We start from the raw sequence: 25,923 nt of genomic DNA on the forward strand, positions 1-25,923 counted from the left end.
ATCCTATCGCTGCCTTATGTGACTGTACCCTAGTAATTTCCTGCTGTGCCCAGTTTGTCAGAGAAATGGTATTTCGTTTCAACTACATCCATATTGTATTTGGGACATATGTCATAAAGTTCCTGGATAAAATTCATAGCTCCATGCTCCTGCTTTAGCAGAACAAAAGAACAGCATTCGTGCCGTGTAAGTAAAACTGGACATGAGGTTTTTAGAATATCTGACCCAGAATTTCTGAGGCGAGATTAGTAATTTTTGATTGAACTTTAAGAAACTGTCTTTGAGGCTGATTTTCATCATAAATTGAGCTAAGTACAAGTTAATCTTTCCTTGGTGACTGGCTTTTATTACTGTGACCTATAAAGAATTGTGTTTTACATTTCTTGTATAATTTTATAGTTTATAAAATAGATTCATAGACATTATCTCATCGAACCGCCCTGTGCTCCACACCCTCCATTCACATTGTAACTGGGTGAGGAAACGCTCTAGTATATTAGATCTAGTATATTAGAGCTGGGTGTCAGGTATGGCTGCGAGGACTCCACCTAGTGAGGAAGGCGTGTGGCCCTGGTGATGGCTGTTTCCATTGTAGGCAGCTCACTGACTCAAGTCTGGATGTTGGCACCATGTGAAGTGGCATAGCTGGGAGAGTTGCCCAGATGTGAAGGGAATTCCAGCTTCTTAGCCTCCGTGATTCTGTTATCCGCTCCAAAGGGTTGTCAAAGAACCTATGTTAGAATTAAACTGACATAAACCTTCCATTATATAATACTATATTAAATATAATACTATTTTAAAATGTTTAATGTATAAAATTAGCTTGAAAAACGGGGCAAATATTTTGTTTGGTTGAATGGGGTTGAAATGGCAAAATGGAGTTCTTTCGAAAAGAAGAGCAATTTCTAAACTCTTACCATAAAAATAGCGTTAATACTGAATTAAACTGGTTGTTTGTGTAGAGTCCCTCGGGAGCATATATAATTTTATTTGTGGCATTTCAAAAACATTTAGATTTATAATTTCCAAGTTATACATTTCTGGCAGGATTATGAGCATTATTAATACCTAGAATGTCATCCCTGACCTAGGCTTTCAAAATGTTATGCACGTTGGGTTTTACTCTTGGATGTCATGTCATAAGGAACCAAGGAGCTGACAGGAGTGTGAGCTAATTAATGTTAAGGCATGACAACGCATGGCTTTTAAGCTTCCAAAATGTTTTTGAATGTTTCACTGTGTAAATGAAAATGTCCGTGCATAGAAATGTCTTCAGTGCTTTCCGATCAGCACTGATGATTTTTCCTCAGTTAAATATGCATGGGCAAGGTTTTGCTTTTTTTCCCCTGAGCATACAGGCACCTTTTAAATAGTCCCTCCAGGTTTGTGTCACCACCAAAGGAGAAAAATCAATATAGCGTGGTGGGAAGATGTGCATCAGAACCCTACAATAGCTAAGAATATTCTAGACCTTAAAATACATGCCGTTTTATGACCTGCTGTCTCTGTAGCTCTTTGTAATGTGTTTCCAGTCCCTACCACTCTAGTTAAACACTACAGTTTGTCCAGGTTGCTTCTCACAGGCATCGTTCTTTGCATACTGCAGCTCCTTCCTTGGGGACCTGGGCTCTTCTTTTCATGGTTTCCTCCTTTCTCTCTTGCCAGTCCTTTCTCCCCCTGCCCCCGAAGACGTTTGGTTTTATTTGTGTTAATGTTTTCTCCTTCTATTCCTAAATATAAGCCATCTACCTTAAGCCAGTCTTTGTTCTGCTACCCTGGGATGTAATAAAATGGCAGATGTTGCAAAGTTTGTGTAGAGTTGGAACTTGGTGTTCCAAAGGCTCACAGAGAGCCATCTAGAGACTTCCGTATGACTGGTGGGGAAAAGGAGTGGTGAGCCAGTGCGGGCCAGTGTAGGTCTGCTGGAAGAACTGCCAATGAGTCTAGAGCCATTTTAGTTGGACCAGGCCCAGTGGTGCCAGAAAGCCAGGCATGCAGGCTATGGGCCATTGTCTAGAGTTTATGCTTTAGGGATTGTTCTTCATGCCAAGTTAAGGTCCTTTGAGAATTTTGTAAGATAATTTTTCTATTGACCATAAATGTATTTGCAAACTTTCCTTGTTCAGTTTTTCAACAGATTTATTTACTGTATATGACAAGATATATCTGAAATCCAGTGTGGATAGGCTTGTATTTCTGAAAAACATTTGTGAATTCCTCCATTAAATGTTAGCAATTACCCCTAATATCTTAGGAGAACACAGATAAACAACTTCCCTTACCTTTAGCCTTTCCAAGTCCTTCTGCCTCCACTATATATGTGGTGGGATTTCCAGTAGGTAGGCAGTCCTGTCCCCAGCTTGCTTTTATGTTTCTGAGAATAAAAGCATTAATTTCTTAGTCACTCAACCTCAAGATTTAGGAGTAATCTTACGTTATACCTTACTCTCGTTTTTGTTTCTCGTCAATATTTTTTTCATTCCAAAAATTACTGCTGATTTGAGCCCAGCACCCCATAGGAGCATGGGTGGGATACGGAATGAACAAAGCAGACTGAAGGGAGCCCCTGCCTAATAACCAATGGGAAAGGAGAGTAGCAAGACGTAGGGCCAGGGTTATCAATAGATAGCAAACACAATGAGCTCTGATTGTGTGGAATCTTCAAACTAAACAGTGGGGCAGGAAAGACATACTGGCTGCCGTGTGAAAAGCAGATGGGAAGCTAGAACTTGCTGACCTGAGAGATCAGAATGCAGAACTTAAAAGGGATGGTGTTCTAGAGGGGGATGATTCAAAGTACAGAGCTAGTCGCAGGGTCTTAAAGAGAGGTCGTGCCCATTTGTGCCCAGGGGTTGGCAGAGAGTCTTCGAGGTTGGAGTGGAACCCCTAGGGCAGCATAAGAAGATAGAGCCTGTGACAAGACAGAGTCATGAACATGGAAGGGACAAGACTAAGGAAGGGATTTGAAGGATCTGTGGTTATCATCACTCTGAGTGAGTAGAAGAGATATGTCAGCTCTGATACATTTTCCTGTGCCTCTGTAGCTTACCCAGTCTCCCATCATTTGAAAATTGCCATAAACCTATAAAAATTCTACATCCCCCTATAATGGTTAATTCTGCTTGTCAACATGACTGGATTGACAAATGTCCAGGAGATTGGTGAAGATCACCTCTGGTGTCCAAGGACGTTTTTCTTAGGCAGTTGGATTATAAGAGCTTTAACTTAGTGAATGCCTCAAGCCATGGATGATTTTAAAGTCTGCATAGATCACTGACAGATGGCAGAATTGTGGCAGGTGGAGTCCCCTGGGAGGAAGAAGGTAGCAGGGATTGTCCCTGGAGGCTGCATTGGCCTCTGCCCACTTGTGGTCACTCCGCCCTGGTTCTCTTCCATGAGACCAAGAATCTCCTTCGCTGCACACTCCCACCGCCATGTTGATCCACGTAAGCATGCAGGGATAGCCATTATAGACTGATGTTCCAACTATGTCCCCTGTGAAGTTATTCTTGTGTGCTTTTGGCCTCCAGCCCACAGCTGTAAGTATGATTTATCCCTTTATCTCTAGAGTTTATTTATATAGTTGTTCATTATGAAACTGAATGCAGAGTGCGTGGCAGATGCCGAGCCGGTGTTTAAGGATTAAAAGGCTAATTAAGATACACGTGGCTGCCTTGGGAGCTGACAAGCTTGCAGAGGGGAAAGAATAATAAATAGTCACAGGCATCCAAGCACAGTCTCGATAACTTGTGATAAGAGCCATTAGAGAGAAAACGAGCAGAAGCAACCTATCATTGTGAGTCAGAAGATAGAACGTCAAATTTCTGGGGGGCATCCATGTAAGAAAATCACTTTTAAGGAGGTAACTGTTTTTTATGAAACAGAATATAAAAAGGCAATGTGCATGTGTAGAGTGGGCTTTCGAAGAGTAACAGCATTTCCCTTTTGACTACAGCCTCGGGACAGCAGTATGGTGGCTCCTTGAGAGTAGTAGACGGGGCAAAACCTTGGGACTGTGGGACTGAGTGTCATTCTAAGCGCAAAGGGAAGCAATGGAGAAGTAAGCAGAGGCATGGCATTAGTTCATTTGAGGTTGCCACCTCCGTCTGCGCCTCAGAATCTGTCTCTGCTCCCTGGGCACAGAGCCAGGTTACGTTTCCTGGCTCTCTTCACAGCTGGCTGTGATCTGTGTAACTACTGTGCGTGGAAGTAGAGAAACGGTGAACCCTGGGACTAAGGCAACCTGATGACAAGCTTTTCCACTGCTCACTGGGCAGACTTGCAGAGTGTCAGAGTCAGCGTCAGTCTAGACCCTAGGGTGACTTTCTGGGGCACACTCCCCTTCCGGACGGCATGAAGTGCCATAAAGAAGCACCTGTCTTTTGGGCCATTTCCTGGTCAGGCCGTTTGAAGTCCAGCATCATTTGTCCAAAAAAAAAAAAAACGTGATTATGAATAATTTATTGGGATGCATGTTAGGGTGAGTCTATGGGAATATATATATATACATATATACATATATATGTATATATATACACACACATATATATATATATAAAATAATTTGGATTTAAAAGTCTTTAGTCTCTGATATTATCAGAGAAAGAGTCTTGTAGCAAGCGCCATGATCTTCTGGCTCTCTGAACCTATCTGCCTCATCTTCCATGGAGATTTTGATGCAGGTTTGTTTCGTAGATTCATCCATTGGAACTGGGCTCCAAAGAGCTGCATTTTGATTGATGTGGTTTCCTGTCATTGTTTTAGTCTGTTGCCAAGAGACGTTTCCTTGACGAGGGATTAGGACTACATATGTATATACATATAGATATATGTGTGTAATAACAAGAAATGAAAAGGCCCATTTGTTTGAAAAAGTGTAAACGGGCGCATATGAGCAGCTTTGTAGGGAGGAAAGAGAAGGAGGGAAATGGTGTAATTATATCATGATCTCAAAAATAAAAGGAACTAAAAAGGCAGTTAGCCCTTGACTTAATTTTGTTGTGTATGGTGAGGTTAGGAAAGGGGCAGTATGCTAATTTTATTTCACGCTCATCAACCGTGTCACCGAACTTTTGGTAACAAACTCCCTTGAATCCCTTTAGGCCTGTGTGTTTTGCTTTGCTAGATTGAATCTAGACGGTAGATGAGGCGTGTCCTTGGCAATTGATTTTCTGTTTTTTAAACTGTACTTTAGGATAACGTTTCCATTAAATTCTATTTAAATTAATGAGCATTCAGACTCTACATTAGAGGTCATGTGTGCTAGAACTTCCTCTCTGTTGTGCCGCTATAGCAAGCCCCTCAGCCGCAGTCTTTATAAAGGAATGGCATGTATTTAGCTCATGATTCTGATGGCCAGAATCTAATCCAAAGAACAGGATTCTCATGCTTGGCAAGGTCCCCTACATTTTACCACATTGCAGGCAAGCAGAAGGGAAAACAGCTGAGTGCAGAATGCACCAAGCACATGGTGCCTCACTTGGAAACACCGCTCTCTTCAGAACTAACTGGGTTCCTTAAAGACTACGTTGATCTCTTCTGAAGTCTCTTCTGAAGGTGCAGTGCTCAACCCAGCTGGTTTATGCTAGGCTTTAATCTCTTAAACCCACCAATCACCTGTCAATATTATGGGACGAACCTTCTGGTGCAAGCATCTATGGAAATCACGTTCAGATCACAGCTAAGCCTCAGATCCTACCTCTCATCTTGCCACTGCTACTGTCCCAACCTTGCTTAAATGCACCTTGATTTCTAAGAGAGATGTTCAGTTTGAAGTTTGAATTTTACTTGCACTTTACTGGGGAAAAGTAGTATCCTGGTCCCTGGTATTTAAATGTTCACCTATAATATATAGAAAAATGTTTTGTTTTTTAAGCAAATGCATTAACTCTTATCATTGCCTTCCTTCTTACTTTAAAGTGGCTTGGAAGCCGTTGCCCAGTGCTCACACTCCTCACCTGTTTCCTCCAGTCACAGACTTACCTGTGTGAATCATTAAGATCTGTGAATAATCCTCAGGGGTCATTTCTGTAATTTAAATGAACTACAGAACTGACAGTGAAGGCAGACGGTTCCGCTCTGCCATGAACCTAAAGTGAACATGGAGATAATTGGTCTATGATGGTGCTGAGAATACATGAGTGCAGTGCTACCCGGGACACTTGCATGACCCCCTCTCACGCTCAGGAATCATCATAGAAGAGAGGGTCAGAGGGGATATAAAAGCCAGACAACAGGAAGAAGGGTTGTAACACGCTTGTACGGCCAATGCTATCTTGACCTCTTAGCAGCCATGGCAACTTGCAGTAGCCCTGTGTAACACTGGGCCTGTTGACCTTTGGTCTTCAACTGGGAGGGGCTCCCTCATCCCTAGTCTTTCCGTCTGAACTATCAGTTACTAGTGGGGTCTGGAGGAAGCACAACTATTTCGTCTCAGTTGGGTACCCAGGGAGTAGACCACCAGTCTTCCATGGATACACAAATAATGCTGGTTAAACTCAGTAGGGCTTGAAAGAAAGGAAAGTAAGAGGGAAAGGGAAAGAGACACAAGAATGTGAGAGGCAATTAGGAGGCAATTTAGTTAAGAGGCAGACTAGAGAAGGTAAGATTTTAATCACAGTTGTTTTGAGAAAGGATCTCTCTGTATGGCCTTGGCTGTCCTTGAACTTACTATATAGACCAGGATGGCCTCAAAATCACAAAAATCTTTCAGCATCTGCCTCCTCAGTGCTAGAACTAAAGCCACCTACTACTATCAGCTAGGCAAGGAGCTCTGTAATCAGAATACATGTACATGTCCGGAATTGTAAAAAAATAAATAAATAAAAATTTTTTAAAAACTACAAAATTTGGTGATTTAATGAATTGGAAGCCAATCAAAGACTAAGAAAAAGATGAACAATGGAGCTTCAACTTATAAATTGTGTGTCTGTATTTATACACACATATATGTTGTATATATGTACACACACACACACACATAGTACAATAGATTAATGTTGTATAATGTTGTGTGATGAAGCCAATCAACAATGCTTTCTGCTACCCATAGATCTGTTAATGTCAAACGGGACACTTTAACAATGGACACGTGTGAGTTCTCCAGGCTGACAAGTATTAGAAGTAGGGGATTTCCACCAAAGTCAGTTAAGGATAAAGATGGGGTGTGTCCCAAATCTCTCATACAGTAATGACCATGTGGGAGACGAAAGTGAGTTACAGAAGTAACGTAGCATGCCTTACAAAGGATTCACACTGTCATCAGGAAAAATTAGGGATTTTTTTGAGTTCGTGTGTCATATAAGTTTCTTTTACTGAGAAATATCAAATAGGATATCCCATTCTTGGTATTCTAGTGAAATAGGTGTATCATGTGATTTTACTTTTACACTGTTTAAACTTGGCACTTTCTACGTCTCATGGATTTTCATTCCTGGGATATTATTTTCAAAGTTGTGTGTATGCCTGGGTGTATATATTTGTATAATATATGTGTGCACAGATTCCTGAATGCCAGAAGATGGCATTCTGGGGGGACTGAGACCAGACCTGGGCACTCCGCAGATCAGTAAACATCCCTAACTGCTGAGCTATCTCACCAGGCTATCTATCTATCTATCTATCTATCTATCTATCTATCTATCTATCTATCTATATCTATATCTATATCTATATCTATATCTATATAATTTATATTTATATTCATTCTATGAATTACTGATATATTAGAATGTCTAACATAATTTAACTGCTTTTAATGTATAATCAAACAGAAAAATCTGAATGGAAAACAATATTTAATTCTATGCTTTCTTTAGGCTGGAATGATAAAGAGTGATAATGAAGAGTACTTCATTGAACCCTTGGAGAGAGGGAAGCAGATGGATGAAGAAAATGGAAGGATTCACATTGTCTACAAGAGATCAGCAATGGAGCGGGCTCCCAGAGATGTGTCTGAAGACGTCTACTACAAGGGTAGGCATCTTAACTAACCATAGTTTTACAGAACACCTTTTAATGTAAATCATGAAGTGTATTGACATGTAATAATCCCTGATATAAAATACAACATGTAAAAAGAAAGAAAAACTTGATGATTAAACACCTACTCAACTTCCACATTTCTTAAGATCACATCCCAATGAAATTCTTTTGATTGATGCATGGGTTGTTTTCATCATCCCTTAAGTCTATGATCATTAAGCCTTGTTTAAAGTCTGTTTGGCACAGGATAGATAGACATATAAGCTTTTTTGTTTGTTTGTTTGTTTGAGGGAGATATAAGTTAAATTCGGTAGGATTTTATGTTAAATGGATTGGAAATGTAAAAGTTATGACATCTGAAGTTTTTCTAATTTTGTTTGGTGTGGTGAAGCCTGGGCACAGGTTGATATTAACAGAAGAATTTAGCTTATATCTCTTCCAAACAAGAAAAGATTCTACAAGCTGTACCTGATCACTCTATTACATTTCCCTCTAGTATCAATTTCCATAAATGTTGGCACCAGTTCCTTTCCTTGCTGTATATTTACATTCTGTAATATATAAATCTCATAACTGAAATTTTAGTGCTAGCTTTATGAATTTATGAATTTATGAATTTGTAGGATGCACAGATTAGGGAAGGATGAAATTTTGCTCCTTGTTGAGCAGATAAAAGACAGCTGTCCTTTTTATGAGTTAATTTCATCAATAATCAATCATAATACATTTTCATTCATGTCATATAAAGGATGGCACAATTAACCTCAAGGATTCTACAGCCAACAAGATGTATTGTCTAATTTTAGCTGAAGTTTTCACTAGAGACATTTTTTATGTCTAATCTAGTTATTGGGCTCTTCCCACGTCAAGGAATTAGCAAATCAAGTGGTCTGTCCTGTTTGATTTTCTTTGAATCTTTCTTTTCTGTAGCCAAGATATTCGGCGGGGGGGGGTCTTCCCCTGTTATATCTAATCCATATCATTCTGAAAGGGGTCCATAGTCTTTTCTCCCTTTTCTGTCACCACAAATATAGAGCCCCTCTCCCAAAATAGCATGTTCTTGGTCCAGTAACTGGAAATCATTAAAGGTATAGCTTGACCTTTCTCCTAGAGGAATTTTAAAATCATAAATACCACGAATCATATAATCATCTTTATTTTGGTAATTAAAACAACTCAGAGCAATGAAGGCAATCTAAACAATATTATCTGATTAGATAGCGCTCTTCCATTATCTCTGTTTTTGTTCTTACAAGATTAATTTTTAGTAGTGAGATCGAGGCCTAAATTTCTCCTGTTTGAGATAGGTTAGGCTGCCTGTCCCCTGCTTTTCAACTTATAATTTAAGATCAAAATCTTCAATTATTTATTAATCTAAGTATACTTATGTCCTCCCTTCTGTGGAGATTAATCTATTATGGGTACATATGTCCCTTTAGATAGCTTGCATTAACATAAGCTTCTATTACCCATCTGAGGTAAGTTTTTCCTATTTACACCCTGCTCTTTAACCTATAATTTATGATCAAAAGCCTCAAAAATATTTTGTCCATTTATGTATGCTTAAGAACATTTAAACAATCATCATCATACTCCCTTCTGTCCTTAAAAACAATTAAATCAAACTTTATATGTCTCTATACTTTATTTATCTGGTTGTAGGAGGCAGGCAGCTTCTATTGTCTGCCTCTCTCTGCCTTCTTCTGCACAGCCAGTCTGTCTCTTTGCACAGCAGGGGCTCAAAGCATCTCTGAGTTCAAACTCTTTGTACTAGTGAACCATGAGAAGAAATCTCCTCATGGCTTGGGCCTATTAAAAAGCCAATTCTATGTTCCTCCTAATCTGATATCATGGCATGTATGTATTTATCTTAGTCAGGGTTTCTATTCCTGCACAAACATCATGACCAGGAAGCAAGTTGGGGAGGAAAGGGTTTATTCAGCTTACTTCCACATTGCTGTTTCATCACCAAAGGAAGTCAGGACTGGAACTCAAGCAGGTCAGGAAGCAGGAGCTGATGAAGAGGCCATGGAGGGATGTTACTTACTGGCTTGTTCCCCTGACTTGCTCAGCTTGCTTTCTTATAGAACCCAATACCAATACCTCCAGCCCAGGGATGGCACCACCCACAATGGGCTGGGTCCTCCCACCTTGACCACTAGTTGAGAAAATGCCTTACAGCTAGGTCTCATGAAGGCATTTCCACAACTGAGGCTCCTTTTCTGTGATAACTCCATCTTGTGTCAAGTTGATACGCAAAGCTAGCCAGTACAATATTCCATCCAATAATCCCTAAATAATTTTTAATAGTGAGTTCTTACCTGTCACATTGCACACCATCTGTAGTTGTGAATTGGTTTAACCACTTTGGTTCCCCATAGGTGGGTCACATGCATGTACCTGTCCAAGAACTTTCCGTATTTGCTAATTAAAGACACCACACACACACACACACACACACACACACACACACACACACACACACACCAGCTAAATTTGATATGCCTTGATTAGCTCAATGGTTGGGCATTTCTAATCTTCCCTATGACTAGCAAATATTCCCCTCTGGTCTGCCTGTGTTAACATCTCTGCTACCCCCAGACCCAATCAGGGAAGTGGCCCATTAGTCTACTTTCCTGGATCCTTGTGTGCCAACAGGCCTTTAAGTTTCATCTTTCTCCTTTCCTGTCATGATGATTCTCTGTCTCTCCTCTCTCTCCTGTCCCCTCAGCTGCGTAATCTAAAAGTCCCACCCCATCTTCCTGCCCAGCCAATGGCTATATGGCCAATGGCTATTCAGCAATTTTTTTATTTCCATTAAAGCCAGCTGGGGGCAGGGACACTGAGGTCCAGAAGCATGCCTTTTTGGGAGCCAAAATAAGACAAAGCATTCAAACCATCCTTACACAATTTAGTAGAATGTAAATAAGGTCAGACATGGGACACTTGCTTTAAAGAATATTTAACTATTTGTATCAAAAATTTAACTTTTTTCCCCAGCACAAGAAGAGTTCAGAATCATAAATTTAAACACCAAATTATAGCCTTTCAATTCTCTCCTAGTCAAAGGACGAGGGCCTCAGTATTATTTTATAGATGACGTATAGTCCAAGTATGAATAATATATTTTGTAACATATCTCACCAATTAAAGATACATAATGAATTAGAAAGGTATATTGATTTATAAATGAATACTAAAGTCATATATAAAACAATGCTTTATTTGGATCTAGTCAAGAGTCCATTTTAGATGTGTCAATGAGTTGCAATAAGAGAAATACAATAGAGAAGCTAAGGTATAGTTAGGAAGAAACAGGTTTGAGGACCATGTCTTTGTCATTTTTTGACACCTAGTTATCAGGGGGGAGTATTGGTTCACAAGTGGTTTCCTGGGACCCTGCAGAGCTTCTGAGTAGAGCCTGTAGGAACATTTCGTCCACTTTCTACTTATTCCAATAATTCCTTTTGAAGCCTTTTGTAGTTCAGCTGCTCAGATGTGCCAAATGTTGGAGTTTTTTTGTAATTGTTCTAAATTAAAACAGATGAGGGCCTGGGCAATAGTGACAGGCAACAAGAGAACAAGTATGAGATGGAGCCATGGTGCCAGAGGAGAGTGGAGATTGGAGTAAAAATGATAGGGTTTTGTGATACAGCAGATCTTGTGGGTCGGAGAGGGAAGAGAGGCAAGGATCTGACATATCTCAGAATTCTAATTTGAGACCCGAGAAATCCCTGAATTAGGGCATATGTATGTGAGGAGAATAAAACTTGGTGAAGATGACGTGGGATAATTTGACTAAAACTTGGGAGATCCATTGGAAACAGTGAGGACATCAGTGGGTGACAGTCACTGGAGAATCCAGCAGCTGTGTCTTCATGGCACTGCCCTTTGCTAAGCACCCACTCTCACTGCCTTATTGCCCGTGTTTAAATCTGTATTAAAACAGCTTCTATTAAACTGCAGCTTTGCTCCAAATGTGTGATACATATTCTCATAATTACTTGATGGAGCATTTCACCTATGCCAGTGAAATGGAGACAGATGGATCTTGGGAACTCACTGGCTATCCTGCCCAGCTAAAACAGCCAGCTCAATATTCAGTGAGAAACCCAGTATCGAAAGTTGAGATGGAGAGCAGTAGTGAAAGACACCCAAAGCTGATCTCTTATCCAGCATGCATAGGCAAGTACCACCTGCTGGACATACACACACAGCTTGAGACTTCCATTAATGTCACTGTGAGTTATGGTCAGTGCAGGGTTGGCGGTTTGGGTAAATTATTGCTCTTCCTGTACCTGTCAGGGTTGAGTGCTATCCTTCTAGCTAGTGACATACAGAAGCCTGGCATGCTTGTGACAGAGAAACTTCTTTATATCATCACAATCTTTATACTATCCCAATCTCTACATTTGTGGGAAAGTTTGACTCACTTCTCTATGATTGGAGAATTACTCATTTTTTGACGTCTGTAGTCTTTGCAAACTGATTTTCTATGTGAATCTATGAAATTGTAATTAATAATGCTATAAATTCAGAATTAACCTCCGCTATTCAGTCATTGGTCCAAACTCAGATTAAATAGACAAACAAGCACACACCTTGCCCAGCCCTCACGATTGCTCACACTGCCATGCTCAGAAGTTTGCTCCAGGCAGTCCATGGGTGAGGGGGATGTTTACACGGCAGCCTTAAGCCTTCCATAGTTTGTATTGAGTCTCCAGGCCCTTAAGCTTTTCTCCTCACATTACAAGCTATTCATTCACCAGTAGCTCTGCGTTAAAGTAATTTTTGTAATTACTTCCTACCAGTGGGAAACAAGCCTTTATCTCCTGGCTTTCTTTCAGAGTTTTTCATTTTCCTACAGGAACCCAAGCGTTTGTGTCGCTGGTGTGGTTGTCATGGTGCCCTGAAGGAGTGTCTTTGTCGCAGGTGGGAAACATGGAGTAGTCAGAAATGATTTAGGAGTTGCTCCTGGTTACTGGGGAGTGAAACTACAGAACAAGCAGGAGTTATGGGAAGACTTAGCTTTGGTGAGGTTAGGGAGTGGTTTCTTGCAGTCTTCCTTTGGCTTTAGACATGTGAATAGGTGCCCCAGTCCTTTGCTTTGGGAGATTCTCATGACCTGTGCATAGATCAAACAGAATTCTTGATGGGCTTTGTAAAAGGAAATTATGAAATGGCATCAATTAATTTTAGCAGATATTTCATTAGTAAATGATTCATTAAAGTTATTACTGTAATAGGAAGCTATGCCACTGAGCAAACACTCAAGTAGTGTTAGATTATACATTTTCTTAGCTAAGGGTTTATAATATAATCTGAGGATCATTTGCTGAACTACTTCCATTGAACTCATATGGAAATATGGAAATACTAATCATACATGTGGAATTTTTTTAGTATATTTGTCTGTGTGTTTATAATACTTATAGAGAAAATGAATTCAATAATGGAGACTTATTCCATGAAGTAATCAGAAAGCAGAGTCAATGATATTTAAAGGATTTTCACATGCTAAACATAAAAGATAATAAGTTTTCTTGAATTAGTCTATATAACTTCTCTATATAAAGCATCTATGAACTTGCATAGAAACTTACTTTAATGTTTCTTTTTGTAGTCCTTGAATTGTTTTCCAAGTTTGGTCCTCAGTTTCAGAACTCTCGTGTCTTTTTTTCCATATGTCATATGCTATCTAATTTTATGTATTTGTACTGTCTAATTCCTTTACGAGATAGTGACTGCTGTAAATTTATTTATTTATTTTTGAAAATTATGGTTTTATTAGCATCTTATACAATTTGATATCTGTATTGATATAATGCCATCAAACAGACTTGTAAATAACAGAAAATTGGAACATTAAACATAACATTATTCTCTTAAGCATTTAAGCTCTTCATTTATAATTTTGGATGCCAGAGCAAGCAAGGGGTTTTGATGGTCGTGTCTACTCTCTTTCCTCATGGCATGAACTTAGCTGTAGCTTTTCGTCTATTATCACAAAAGTCATTGTCAGTATTAAAGATTGGCTTCTCTATTGCTGTCTAAGAGGAACAATTCAGTTCAGTAGGATGGGAAAACTAGACTGCTATAAACTATTGTTAATATCCCACTCCCTTTCAGAACTACCCAGCACTTGATAAATAAGAGTGGTTCAGGTAGGGTGGCCAGGATCTATATATTCCCTGGACCACTTTCCATCCCTTGCTCACATCTCTCCTTAAATTCAAGGAGAAATATTCTAAAAGCCTGTCAGGTCGGGCTTAGAACAATAGGCATCTCTGGCATATATGAGGATAATTTTTACATATTTTAAATGTGAACCATGGATATTGAACAAAATAATTATAATAGTAATCATTTTGATTATTTTTAATTAAATTCCCATCTTTTAAAAATCACCATCACATCATCACCATCACATCATCACCATCACATCATCATCATCATCATCATCGTCATCATCATCGTCGTCATCATCATCATCATTGTCGTCGTCGTCATCATCCTTTCACATCCCGACTCCAATTGCCCTCCATCCTCTTCTTCCAGTCTCTACTCCCAACTTTGCCTCTCTTTCCACCCCATCAACTCCCGCTATTTTTCTCTTCTGAATAGGCAAGCCTTTCCCATGGATATCAATCAGACATGGCATATCAAGTTGCAGTATGATAGGCATCCCCCCCTCCTCATTTTAAGGCTGGATAAGGCAACCCAGTATGAAGAAAACAGTTCCAAAAGCCACAAAAAGAATCAGAAACAGCCTCTGCTCCCAGTTAGGAGTCCCACAAGAAGACCAAGCTACACAACTGAAACATATACGAGAGGGCCTAGGTCAGTCCCATGCAGGCTCCCTGGTAAACCTCCCATCTTTGATGAGCTTTAAAAATCTCTCTTAGTGACTGTTCATCTCACTATAGTGTACTCAAGAGTAGCATTCAACTCCATTTCTTCCTGTTATAATCTTATGACAGTTGCGATACAACAGCTCAAGAAACTACATTTAGCACCATGTTTTACATCTTGGGAATCAAGTAATTGTGAAACAAAGAGGTTAGGTAGCAACAGTTTTTAAATGGACATTCATTTTAGGGTGATTACAGTGGACACAGTATAGCCAGGTGCTTTAGACTCCTCGCTTGGATTTCCCTGATATAATGCCTCTGAACTCTGAATGGAAATAAACCGTTTTGTCTGAATAATTTTATCACCACATCAGGAAAATAAACTAAGACTGACCTACATCCCTATATTTGTTTTGTTGTCTATCTTCCTTGGGGCCCTTGGAAGAAATCATCACAAGACTGTAAAGCCTTTCCACTATACTTCCTTCTATTAGCTTATCATTTCATTTCTCACATTCAAGTCTTTGGAACTTCCTGTTAGCCATTTAGGTACTCTGTGGTTCATAGAAATTTTTTATTATTTCTACAAAAAACATACCATTTAGCCTTGATAGGAATGGAGTGAAGTCTGTAGATTGTTTTCTCAGTGTGGATATCCTCACAGTATTTACTCTCTGAGTGAGTGAACACAAATGACTTTCCATTTGTTTCTATTCTCTTTGACACAACATGGAATGGTTTCCTTCCTCCTCCCCTTCTCCATTTTCATTCAAGGTTTATCAGTTAGCACTTGGGAATGGCCAGTAAGCAGGCAACCTTTGCATAAAGACAGGGGAAACTTACTTTCTATTTTCCCAAGATATTCTTATTGTGCAAGCAGTATACCTTTCTGTTCAGTATAGAAGTTATTCAGCACAGTAGCTTCATGTTTGCATAGACATACAAGATATGTATGTACATGAAAGGGTCGTTGTGAGAATACTTTGGAAGAGGACTGATTAATTTAAAGTAAGTTTTCTCATCCAAAGATTAAGCACTTTTTAACCTATAGTTTATTGCTTAAAGGATCACAGATTATATTCGATGTCCTCAGTCACTAAGAAGACCTTCGCATTTTCAGTTTTCCAGTTTCTCTATTTGGATATTCATAATTTAATCGGCATAAACATTATTTTCTGGTCTAACTAACACATAAAAAGTGTCTTATTACAATTTACATAGAATCTTACTTGAGAATTACATATGATGTGATTTGATCATATTTACCCTCCCCCATTTTTTCAAGATCTACTGGGACTCATTTGTAGCTGAGCAGCCCCACTCCTGGTACCAAATTCTAACTTAGTTAGGGTTTCCATTGCAGTGAAGAGATACTATGGCCAGGGAAACTCTAATAATGGAAAATATTTAATTGGGGCTGGTTTACAGTTTCAGAGGTCAGTCCATTATCATCATGGTGGGAAGCATGACATCATACAGGTAAACTTGGTGCTAGAGGAACCAAGAGTTCTATATCTTGATCTGAAGGCAGACAAGAAGAGACTGTGTTATTCACATGTGCCAGACTTAAACATATATATGAGATCCCAAAGCCCCACCTCCACAGTGACAAACTTCTAACAAGGTCATAACTCCTCCAATAAGGCCATACCTCTTAATAGTGACACTTCCCATGGTGCAAGTATATTCAAACCACCACATTTACTACACAAAGAAAGTTCTCTGACAAGGTCTGAGAACTTTACTAATCTATTAGTGGATTAGTAAAGAGATACAACTTAAGAAGGCTGTTCGATACTTGGTCTATTTAGCAGAATACTAATAGTAAGAGCTACAGAATTCAACTTATGAGTAAGAGTTATTGAATTTATTTTCCTAGGGATGATAGAAGCATATCACATTTATCAGTGATAGAGAAATGACTGAGTGATTTTTATGCAAATCACAGAATATATAGTAACCTTGTCATTATGAGATCATACACTTCTGAAGATTTTTTTACTTTTTGTTCAGAGATGGAATAACAAGTGTTAAAAGTGACAGAAATACCATTCTTGGTTTGCTTTAGTACAAAGGAAGGTCATCTATTTTAGTGTTCTTTGATTGTTTGCAAAAACGGAGGAGAAATAAGACTACATGTGATGACAGTTCTGTCCCATAGGAACCCAGATCTAGTGACTAAAGCTCGTTTGCAATGTGAGGTACAGCAGAAAAATCAATACACTTATGGGGGTTGGATGCCACAGTGCTCAGTGTTTTGTCCCTTGGAACCTCCCCCATGTTTTTACTCATTAGTCTCTAATATGACATAGATACAGAGTTTTCTTTTTTTTAAGAAACTTGCTTCATATAGGACCATGTTGCATGAAAACCGGATTATACACATTTTCTGATCAGTCCCCTTTCATACCACCTTCTGGATATTTTTAGACATTTTTATGAAGGTTGTTTCACAGAGTCACTTCTACTGTGTTCAATGTCCTAGAATATAGTTATCTGGGATGTTCTGTCAAAACGGACTCAGTCTTTTGCATCATATCTCTTGAGTTAATTTGGATTTTAATCTAATTAGTCTGTGTCCTGGTAATAACAAATAAATACAGCCATTGATTTTTTTAATATGGACTGTCTAGCATATGTACCTTTTATGAATTTTATTATTTTCTACTGCAGAGAAAAAATAAAAAGAGATTGCGTCAACTCTTTCCTGTCAGTTTTTAAGATGGATTTAGTAGCCATAGTTTATGCTTTCAAAATATATGAAGATATAATATTGAGAATATTTAAACAAACTTCTAGGATATTATGATACAAGATAATATTTGGTCATTGGATGTCTAGCCTTGTGATCTATCATGTAACATTTTACTGTGGCAAAAACGTGTTAAAACATAACCGATTGCAACTAAGCTGTGGCTCAGTTAAGACTTCAGCGAGCCATCTAGAAAATAGATTTTGTGCAGCTCTCGAGTACCAGTGAAAGCTACCATGTTTGAGGGACTAGACATGGATGCTGAAGGATGCCTGAGTTTGGGTTAAAATATAATATTGGGGGGGGGTAAAAAAAAGATTATATTTCTGAGAAGAGAAGACCAAAGTGTGGGCAGCTACAGTGATAATGGTAGTTTTAAAAGTATAGCTCTTAACTATTTTTAAGCAAAGTTTAAAAGTACCTTGGAGATGCTCATAACTCAATTTCTATACAGATCTAAGTCTAAGCTGTGAATGATGGGTAAGTATATTTTGCCTGTAGTATATTTTATCCCTAGGGCGTGCTCCAAATAGCTTTACCACCTTAGTAAAGTTACTTAACTTACCAAACTTGCAGTTTCCTCATCTTTAAGGTGGGGAAATAATATTGCATATTTCAAAGACTTAAAAAGATACAGTGAACTAAAGCACCTCATTTCAGTTCCTTGTACAAACTAAGTGCTCAATTGTAAGTTGACTCTTCCTACTTTTAATCTGACTCTATCTTTATGGTGGTCCAGTATTCTTGTAAAGAATTGCCAAACATCTCTATTAGTCACTTTTATCATTATTATGATCAAATGCTTAACAAAAAGCCACTTATAGGAGAAATAATTTTTTTTGGCTTATAGTTAAGAGGACACTGTCTATCATGGCTGTTGACTGACTCCATGGTGCAGGAAGCTCTGACAGAAGCTGACAGAACAATTGCTTTCTCTTACCTCGATAGATCAGGAAGCAGAGACAAGGAAAGGGACTGGGCTACATGGACCGCAAAGCCAACCCACAGACCTCTACCTTCTCTAGCCAAGTGCTATCTCCCAATGATTCCACTAATAAAACAGAGACTCTAGCTTGGAACCAAGTGTCCAAATACACAAATCTGTGGGATATTTTGCTTCATGTTCCTTGTACTATAGTGGGCCCCTGTAGGGCTGAGCAGCTGCCTCAATGCGGGGGTGCCAGAACCCTTCTGGGAAGCCACTTGAGGGAGATAGAACACAGTCTGTAATAACAGGGGTCCTAGCCTGTGTTCTTCTGGGTGAGAAACAGAGAGATCTGGGAAAGATGCCGTGGTTCTCAGCCTTCTGTGCACCCAGATGCCACTGGGAACTGAGGAGAATTGAGAATGGTTGTCTGGAGCTGAGCTCAGGATGAGGCAGATTCTGGTTTGGCTTCTGGTAAGTGGGCTGAATGTGAGAAGGCCTTCCCCAGGAGTTGTAGGCTGTGGCCCTTTATGACAAAGGCCTCCTCCTGTGGTGATCCTTGATGAAGGAGATGGTGTGATCTTGATGTGAATGCATTTTCAAATAGTTTCAGAATAGTCTATGGTATAAAAACTGTTCTATTTTTTATATAACTGTCCTCCGTGTTCTTGAACAACTCAGTTTGCTCCTGAAAGCCATATTCATGTTATATTATGTTATATTCATATATTCATATATTTATGTTATATTCCGGGTTAATAGGTGGGGAGTTGCTGCTGACTGTGCAATGACGTATTTCCTACCAAATTCTGGGAATTTAAATAGCAAGAATGTTAATTTAACAACATACCCGTTCCTCACAAAAAGCATGAACTTTTGTCCCTCTTTAAGTTTATGAACAAACCGTTCCATTCTGGCACTGTGTTACCGACTCACCAAACTCAAGAGACCATGTTTAGTGAGAGGGAAATGTGTTCCGTGAGGATTTCTTTCTAAAAGTTCAGAAGATAAAGAAAAACACACCACCCATTCCGATGAATGGGGCTTGAGGTATTTGGAAGTTTAGGAAGTCTACACCGCAATGGCAGTGCCTTGGGCGAGGAGGTCTTCATTATCTCAGCTCACAGTGCTCTTCAGCAGCGATGACATCATCGTGGCTTCTCTCACCTCCGAATCCAGGCAGGAGACACTTAGTGTCTTTGTCAGAAGTGTGTAGAAAAGAGGGCACAAAGAAAGAGCTTCCTGTGGAGTTGGGGGAGGCTTTGCGACTCCTTCTTGGTTCTTTGTGAAAGCACATGACTGGACTTGTAGAAGATTAACCCCCTTCACGTTCCTGAAGAAAAAAAAATTAAATAGATGCAAAGCAGCACTGCCACTTTCTTCCTCTCTGTGAACTCTGAATTCTGGTGGGCAGTGAATTATTTTGAATTCCCTAAGAGGGGCCATGGCAGTCAATGGGGACTGTGAATGAAGGCCCTCTGAAGGGCTGGCTTGTGGGTTTTCACCGTTCTTTATGGCATTATTCCTCTGAAAGAGTCCCCTCTAAGAGTGGGGTCAGCCTAGAGACCTTTATAGTGCGTGAAGTAATCCATCCTTTAATCTCTTCCTTCCTGTGGGAAAATCAGCCCAGGGGAAAGAAAGGGGTGGGGGTGAGCTCATAGTTATACCCCTCTACAGTCTTCTTAGACCATTTGGGTTTCGTTTTCTGCTGTCCTCTGCGTGAGTATGGTGTATTTTCAAATGTGGTTCTTTCGTAAAGAAGAAAGTTGGAAAGACTTAATTTTGTGCAGATAATCTTGTCTAGGTTATGCATACTTTCCTCGGCCCTCCGGACTAGTGTTTCATCAATCTGGCTGCAGTTACAATACAAAGAAAATAGTATAAATCGGTTTATTATTACAGTGTGACATCTCCCATGCCACTTCCAGTCCCTGGATCCGGACCTTATTTAGATATTGTCTATGTGCAATACTATGTACTTTCACATATAGCTCTAGATTCTACATAGGAGGGCAACAAGATTTACTTAATGACAAAACTAATATGGAGAGGACAAATGGCAGCCAACTCTGGGGTTGCTATAGTGACTGGGAGATGGGATGGTGATGGAAAGTTTATTAGGTTATTCTTGAACCAGATTCTCCAGTTGCAGCCGACACAGACTTTCAGATGTTTTTCAAATGTCTTCACCTCTGCCTCCCATCTTACAGATGTGCACTACCACACCTGCCTGGCAGAAGACTTTGGTTTACTTTTTATTGTATGACTGTCAAGAGCCACACATGTGTTCACATGTCACATTTATTTAAAAGCCTTTCAAAACGTATTAGTCTGAGAAAAGTAATGGGCATTTTAGACCAGGTTCTTAGGTGTTTTGGTTTGGGGCTAGAGTCTGGAAAGATAGCGTCTTAAAACAGGTTCCAGGTATAGCTTACAAACTAGAGTTCACAAAGGGAGAAAGGGGAGGAACAGTAACTAATATTTTACTGGAAAATATATGAATGACAGAAGAGTGCATTTTACACGTAATCTTCAAAAGGTATAAATTTCTTTCCTAGTTCCTAGTTATTAGAACTAAAAGTTAACTGCCCTATGTACTGAGGAAGACCCTGTGCCTCTGATCATTTAGATTCCCCGCATGCAGTACCACAGCTTGTTAAGGCTCTGCTGGGATGCTAACCCAAGGCTTCATTCACTCTACCCCCTGCCTAGCATTCAAGCCTTTTGAAGCTTCTTTATACTCATTACACCCTAGATAGTATATTTACAAAGTACAAGTATGAAAATACATTTTTTTTAAACATAGGAAGAAGGTATGAATGGTGGCCCAAGTTGCTTGTCATGCTTTAAAAAGGTTCCTTCAGGCCATGACGACTAGAACTGAAATCATCTTGTAATGTTTTCACCTGAGCATGTAATGTTCAACCTGTTCGCCGTTCTCTGCTTTAGTAAGGGCACCCCACACATTGCTTTCCTCCTCAGCTATGCACACGTTTGTTACTCTGCTGGCCTTTCTTCTTTGTGGGTCCCAAAAGTATTTCCAAATGTCACAGCTTACCTGTCCCCTCCCCCAGCTGGAAGGTTAGTCCTAGCTTTAACCTTTCATTACCCTCTGAGCTCCCTGTCCAGCCTCTTCTTGTCCTGGGTCCTGCTGTGATCTGGAGTCGTCCCTGTTGGCAGTCGTCCATCTCTTTTACTGTCTACACTGACACTTCAGTCTCTGGAAGTTAAACATTCCTTTCAGTGCACATGTCACAGAAGGAAATGCTTTTTCTTCCTTGTAGCCTTCTCTTCCCTGGTGCTGGACTTCACCCTGGCCTCATGCAATGGGAGAAAGAATGCAAACCCCTGAGTACAACCCAGTAGTATTTTAGAGGAAACAGGGTCATGGGGAAGGTTTTCATTCAGTGATAGGAAGTACCGAAGATGTCTGATGCCCAGAGGCCACATGAGAAGGGGCTCCTTGCTTGGGCTGGACCATTCTAGTAGCATAGTTTTCTAAGCGAGTTAGCCCTCATGTCCTGTGTTGCCCAGGACATAAAGGGATCTTTAAACATTTAGCCAGAGTCTCTTTATCACTCCTATCCCCAGAGTGTGTGTGTGTGTGTGTGTGTGAGAGAGAGAGAGAGAGAGAGAGAGAGAGAGAGAGAGAGAGAGAGAGAGAGACTGGAACACATGTTATGATTGCATGTGTGCCTATGTAGGAGCACATGTGTCATAGCCTGTACATGAAAGTCAGAGGTTAACCTTGGATATTGGTTCTTACGTTCCAACTTGTTTGAAGTTCATATCCCAGACTGCCTAGCCTGTGAGTTTCTAGAAATTCTCTCATCTCCACCTTCCATCTCACCATGGATATAGATTTCCCCAGTCACTATGGATACACTGGGATTATACATGTGCACTGTAGCACTGATCCTTACATGGTTCTGAGGATTTGAACTTAAGTCTTCACAATGCTCTGAAATGTTTTTGATGATGTTGTTTTTGCTATGAAGTATGGATCCAGAAAAGAAGCCATGTGGTGCCCTGAATTTTCTTCCGAAGTTCAGTAGCCAGTTATGATTTCAGCCATTGTGGAAAGGTTGAAATATTGCCAGTCCAAAGCCTAATTACAAGGTATCTTAGGTCTTCCTCCTCGCTTCTCCTTTGAGACGCCACTTACTGCTCCCTCCCATGTCTGACTTAGGCTCTGTGTAACTATTTGGCAAGTCTTTTGGGAACGTAGGGGCAGACCCCTGCCTTCCACCATCACAGAAGGAAGCAGGCTGTTGGAGTGCGTCTGAGGCAGTAGGTGGAGATTTCTGTACTTTGAGGTAGGTGTGCTGATACATTTGGAGAGTATGTTGATTATAACTTCCCTTTCCTCGGTTCCTATGGAAACTTAGTGGGCTACCAGATGGCACATTGGTTTGATGCACTATGCACAGGTCTGACAAACTGAGTTCAATCCCCTGATCCTCGAAGTTGACAGGAGAAAACCAGTAACCAAGAGAAGCCCTCTGATCTCCACAAATACACTATGGTATGTGTTCACTTGCACACACACACACACACACACACACACACACACACACACACACATACACCAATACAAAATAAATAAATCAATAAAAATTCAAATTTAAAAAATTATATAAACACTGTCAAACTGCAACAATATTGGAACATAGGATTTGAAATTATGAAAAGTATGAACATTAAATATGTTTACATGCATGTGGTGGACCAGAAGCAGACTCTGTCTCATTCGTCATTTGTCTTTTGCCCCTCTCCCCCTCCATCCTTTTTGTATCTCATTTCCCATGACACACATAAATGAATTCACAGGTACATTACACAGCCCTCCCCTTCCTCTCCTCTACTTGTTTCTCTAAGATACAAGAATCTCTTCTTGAGCATGGGGCTCATGACTTGGTTCCACTGGAATCCAGCAAGCCTCAGTGGTCGTCCTGTTACTACCCCTTGAGCTGCGGTTAAAAGGGATTATGGGGAATGCCAGTTGTTTTGTGGGATCTGAACACCAGTTAATATGATTGTGGAACATGGGCTCTTAACTACAGAACAATCTTCTCAGTTCCTCTGTTGGGATTGGATGGCAGACTTTGGGGGAGGGGAATCTCGGGATAAGGGCTCTGGTGCTTTTAAGCTTCAGAATTAGGGAAGTCCTCACTCATCTGACTTGATCTAACATAGAGTAGGATAACCTGATGGAGCTTTGCTCTGGCCCTGCATGCCAGAGGAAGGCTTGGAGTTGGGGGAACACCAGCTGTCTCTTGCCATGATCAGTAGGCTGAGGGCCATTGTGCAAGTGGGTAGCTTTAACATGGCAAACGCCATAATGTTTGCTACTTAAACATTTGGCAAAGAAAATAATTTCTGTTTTTAATCCCTATGCTAAGGAACAGGGGTTTTATTTTGTTTTTAAATTCTCATTACAGAGAGTTTGTTAGCCTTTCAGGGACCCTGATTTTATCTTTATTTTTGAGACAATGTTCTTCACAACTGAGGCTAGCCTCAAGTTTGCTATGAAGTGTAGGCTTCCTAATCTTCCTGCTTTCACCTTACAAGTGGTGGGATAGCAAGCCTGTGTTACCACACCCATACTTCAATAATCCTGATTTTCACCTAGAACAGTAGTTCTCAGCCAGTAAGTTCCAACTCCTTTGGGGCTCATATGACCCTTTCACAGGGGTCACATATCAGATATCAGATATTTACATTATGATTCCTAACATTAGCAAAACGGCATGAAGAGGCAATGACAATAATTTGATAATTGGGTTCACCACAACATGAGGAACTGTATTAAAGTGTCACAGTATTGGGTAGGTTGACAATAGCTAATCTAGAGGTTCTGAGGCCTGGTCTCCTTACTTATTAGGCATGGGAAACAGAGAAATTTTCCTCTAGACCACAGTGCATGTTCATGCGTGAACACACACACACACATACACAAACACACACACAGTGTGACCCTGATGTAGCACAGCTCACAATCCAAGGCCCATTTCCAGGACCTTCTTTATTCCCGGGACTGACTTCTCACCTTAGGGAAGAGAATGTTTGCCATTGCTCCCTTTTTCTCTTCTCTCCCTCTTCCCCTCCCTCCATTCCTCTCTCCTCTTCCCTCTCTCCTTGTGCTAATGTTTAGTGCTCCAGGGCTCTCTCTGGTTTTGTTGTTCAAGAGACTAAAGCTGAATCGGTCATTGATGGGCCATGAAACAAATTTAGGAGAACTTTAGTGACAAAGGAGACGATGTAGACAATGTGGTTCTTCCTTTTTTTTTTTTTTTTTTTTTTTTTTTACAAATCATTTCCCTCTGGAAACACTGATAAAGTTACACAGGACAGCCCCACATATCAGAGCATGGTGCTATTCTCTTTTAGAAAAGCCCATCTTGTGTGGTTGAGCACGTGTGATGGGACAGAATTTCCTGCTCTCTCTTTCCTCTCTCCTTCTGCCCACCCACCCCGCTCTCACTCCTCCTTTGCTCCCTTATTCCTTTCATTCAAAACACCATTTGGAGCAGCTTCAAGGTAGCTTCAAAGGAGATCACTTTTGTAGATGAAAGAGTTACTTAGAGCCCACCCCAGGAGTGTCACTTGCACAGTGGCTGGCCTGGGTACTTTGTCGTTTCTCTTTACATCAGAAATAGGAACACATGAGTATCTGGGTGGATTTGAACTCTGTCTTCTACTACAGAAATACCAAATAACCTCCCGCAGAGTACATGATAATATTTATCTTTTTCATTTAGATGATCGGTTTACTTATTCAGTAGTGAACTATGTGTGCATTTATTTTTGATCTCACTGACAAGACAAGGATCATCTACTAATCACATGATAACTACCCAGACTTAGGGTTTTGTACTTTGATGTTAGAAGATTGCTTCTTTAATGTCTGATGCCACCTAATAGCATCCCTTCGAAACTTGCAAAAGAACCCACCTTTTCCCTCTGTTGTTAATTATATACTGTGAGGCAGAAATAAGTAGCATTCTTAAAGTCCAGGCCTTTTAATCAAGTAGGAAGCGACTGTCCCTTTGTGTTTTGACTAACACCATTTATGTTCCCCTAGGTGCAGATTCACATTGGTGTTGATGAGGAATTCTGATAATACAGTATTTGATATAGCAAGTTTGCCCCAAATTATAGATGTGTTTCTCGCTAATTGGCCTTGTGTTTGTACACCCAAAGTGACAGAGGACTCCTCTGTGGTAAGCTCTGAATATGCCTCTCATGGCGGTAAATAAAGCCACAGCCTGTAGGTGGTGTGACACCTGAGGGAGGAGGCGTGCCCAGGATACAAAGCGAAGGTGTAATCAGTAATTAGTAGTGTTAACTACCCTGGAACATTAGGGCTTTCCTTTCCCAAATGCTTTAACACTTAGAGATCAGTAGCTTTG

At 40.1% G+C, this 25,923-nt stretch overlaps 1 protein-coding gene across 2 annotated transcripts in view; it reads left to right on the forward strand.

Annotated features, from left to right (window-relative positions):
• Window positions 1-25,923, forward strand: part of Adamts3 (ADAM metallopeptidase with thrombospondin type 1, motif 3) — a 206,639-nt gene that overhangs the window by 98,391 nt on the left and 82,325 nt on the right. For both annotated transcript variants that reach the window (NM_001394709.1, NM_001394710.1), the window contains exon 4: window positions 7,818-7,974. In NM_001394709.1, coding sequence (NP_001381638.1) covers window positions 7,818-7,974 — 157 coding nt within the window. The remainder of the gene's footprint in view (window positions 1-7,817; window positions 7,975-25,923) is intronic.

This window comes from Rattus norvegicus, chromosome 14 (genome assembly GCF_036323735.1).
Source record: "Rattus norvegicus strain BN/NHsdMcwi chromosome 14, GRCr8, whole genome shotgun sequence".
Lineage (NCBI taxonomy): Eukaryota > Metazoa > Chordata > Mammalia > Rodentia > Muridae > Rattus > Rattus norvegicus.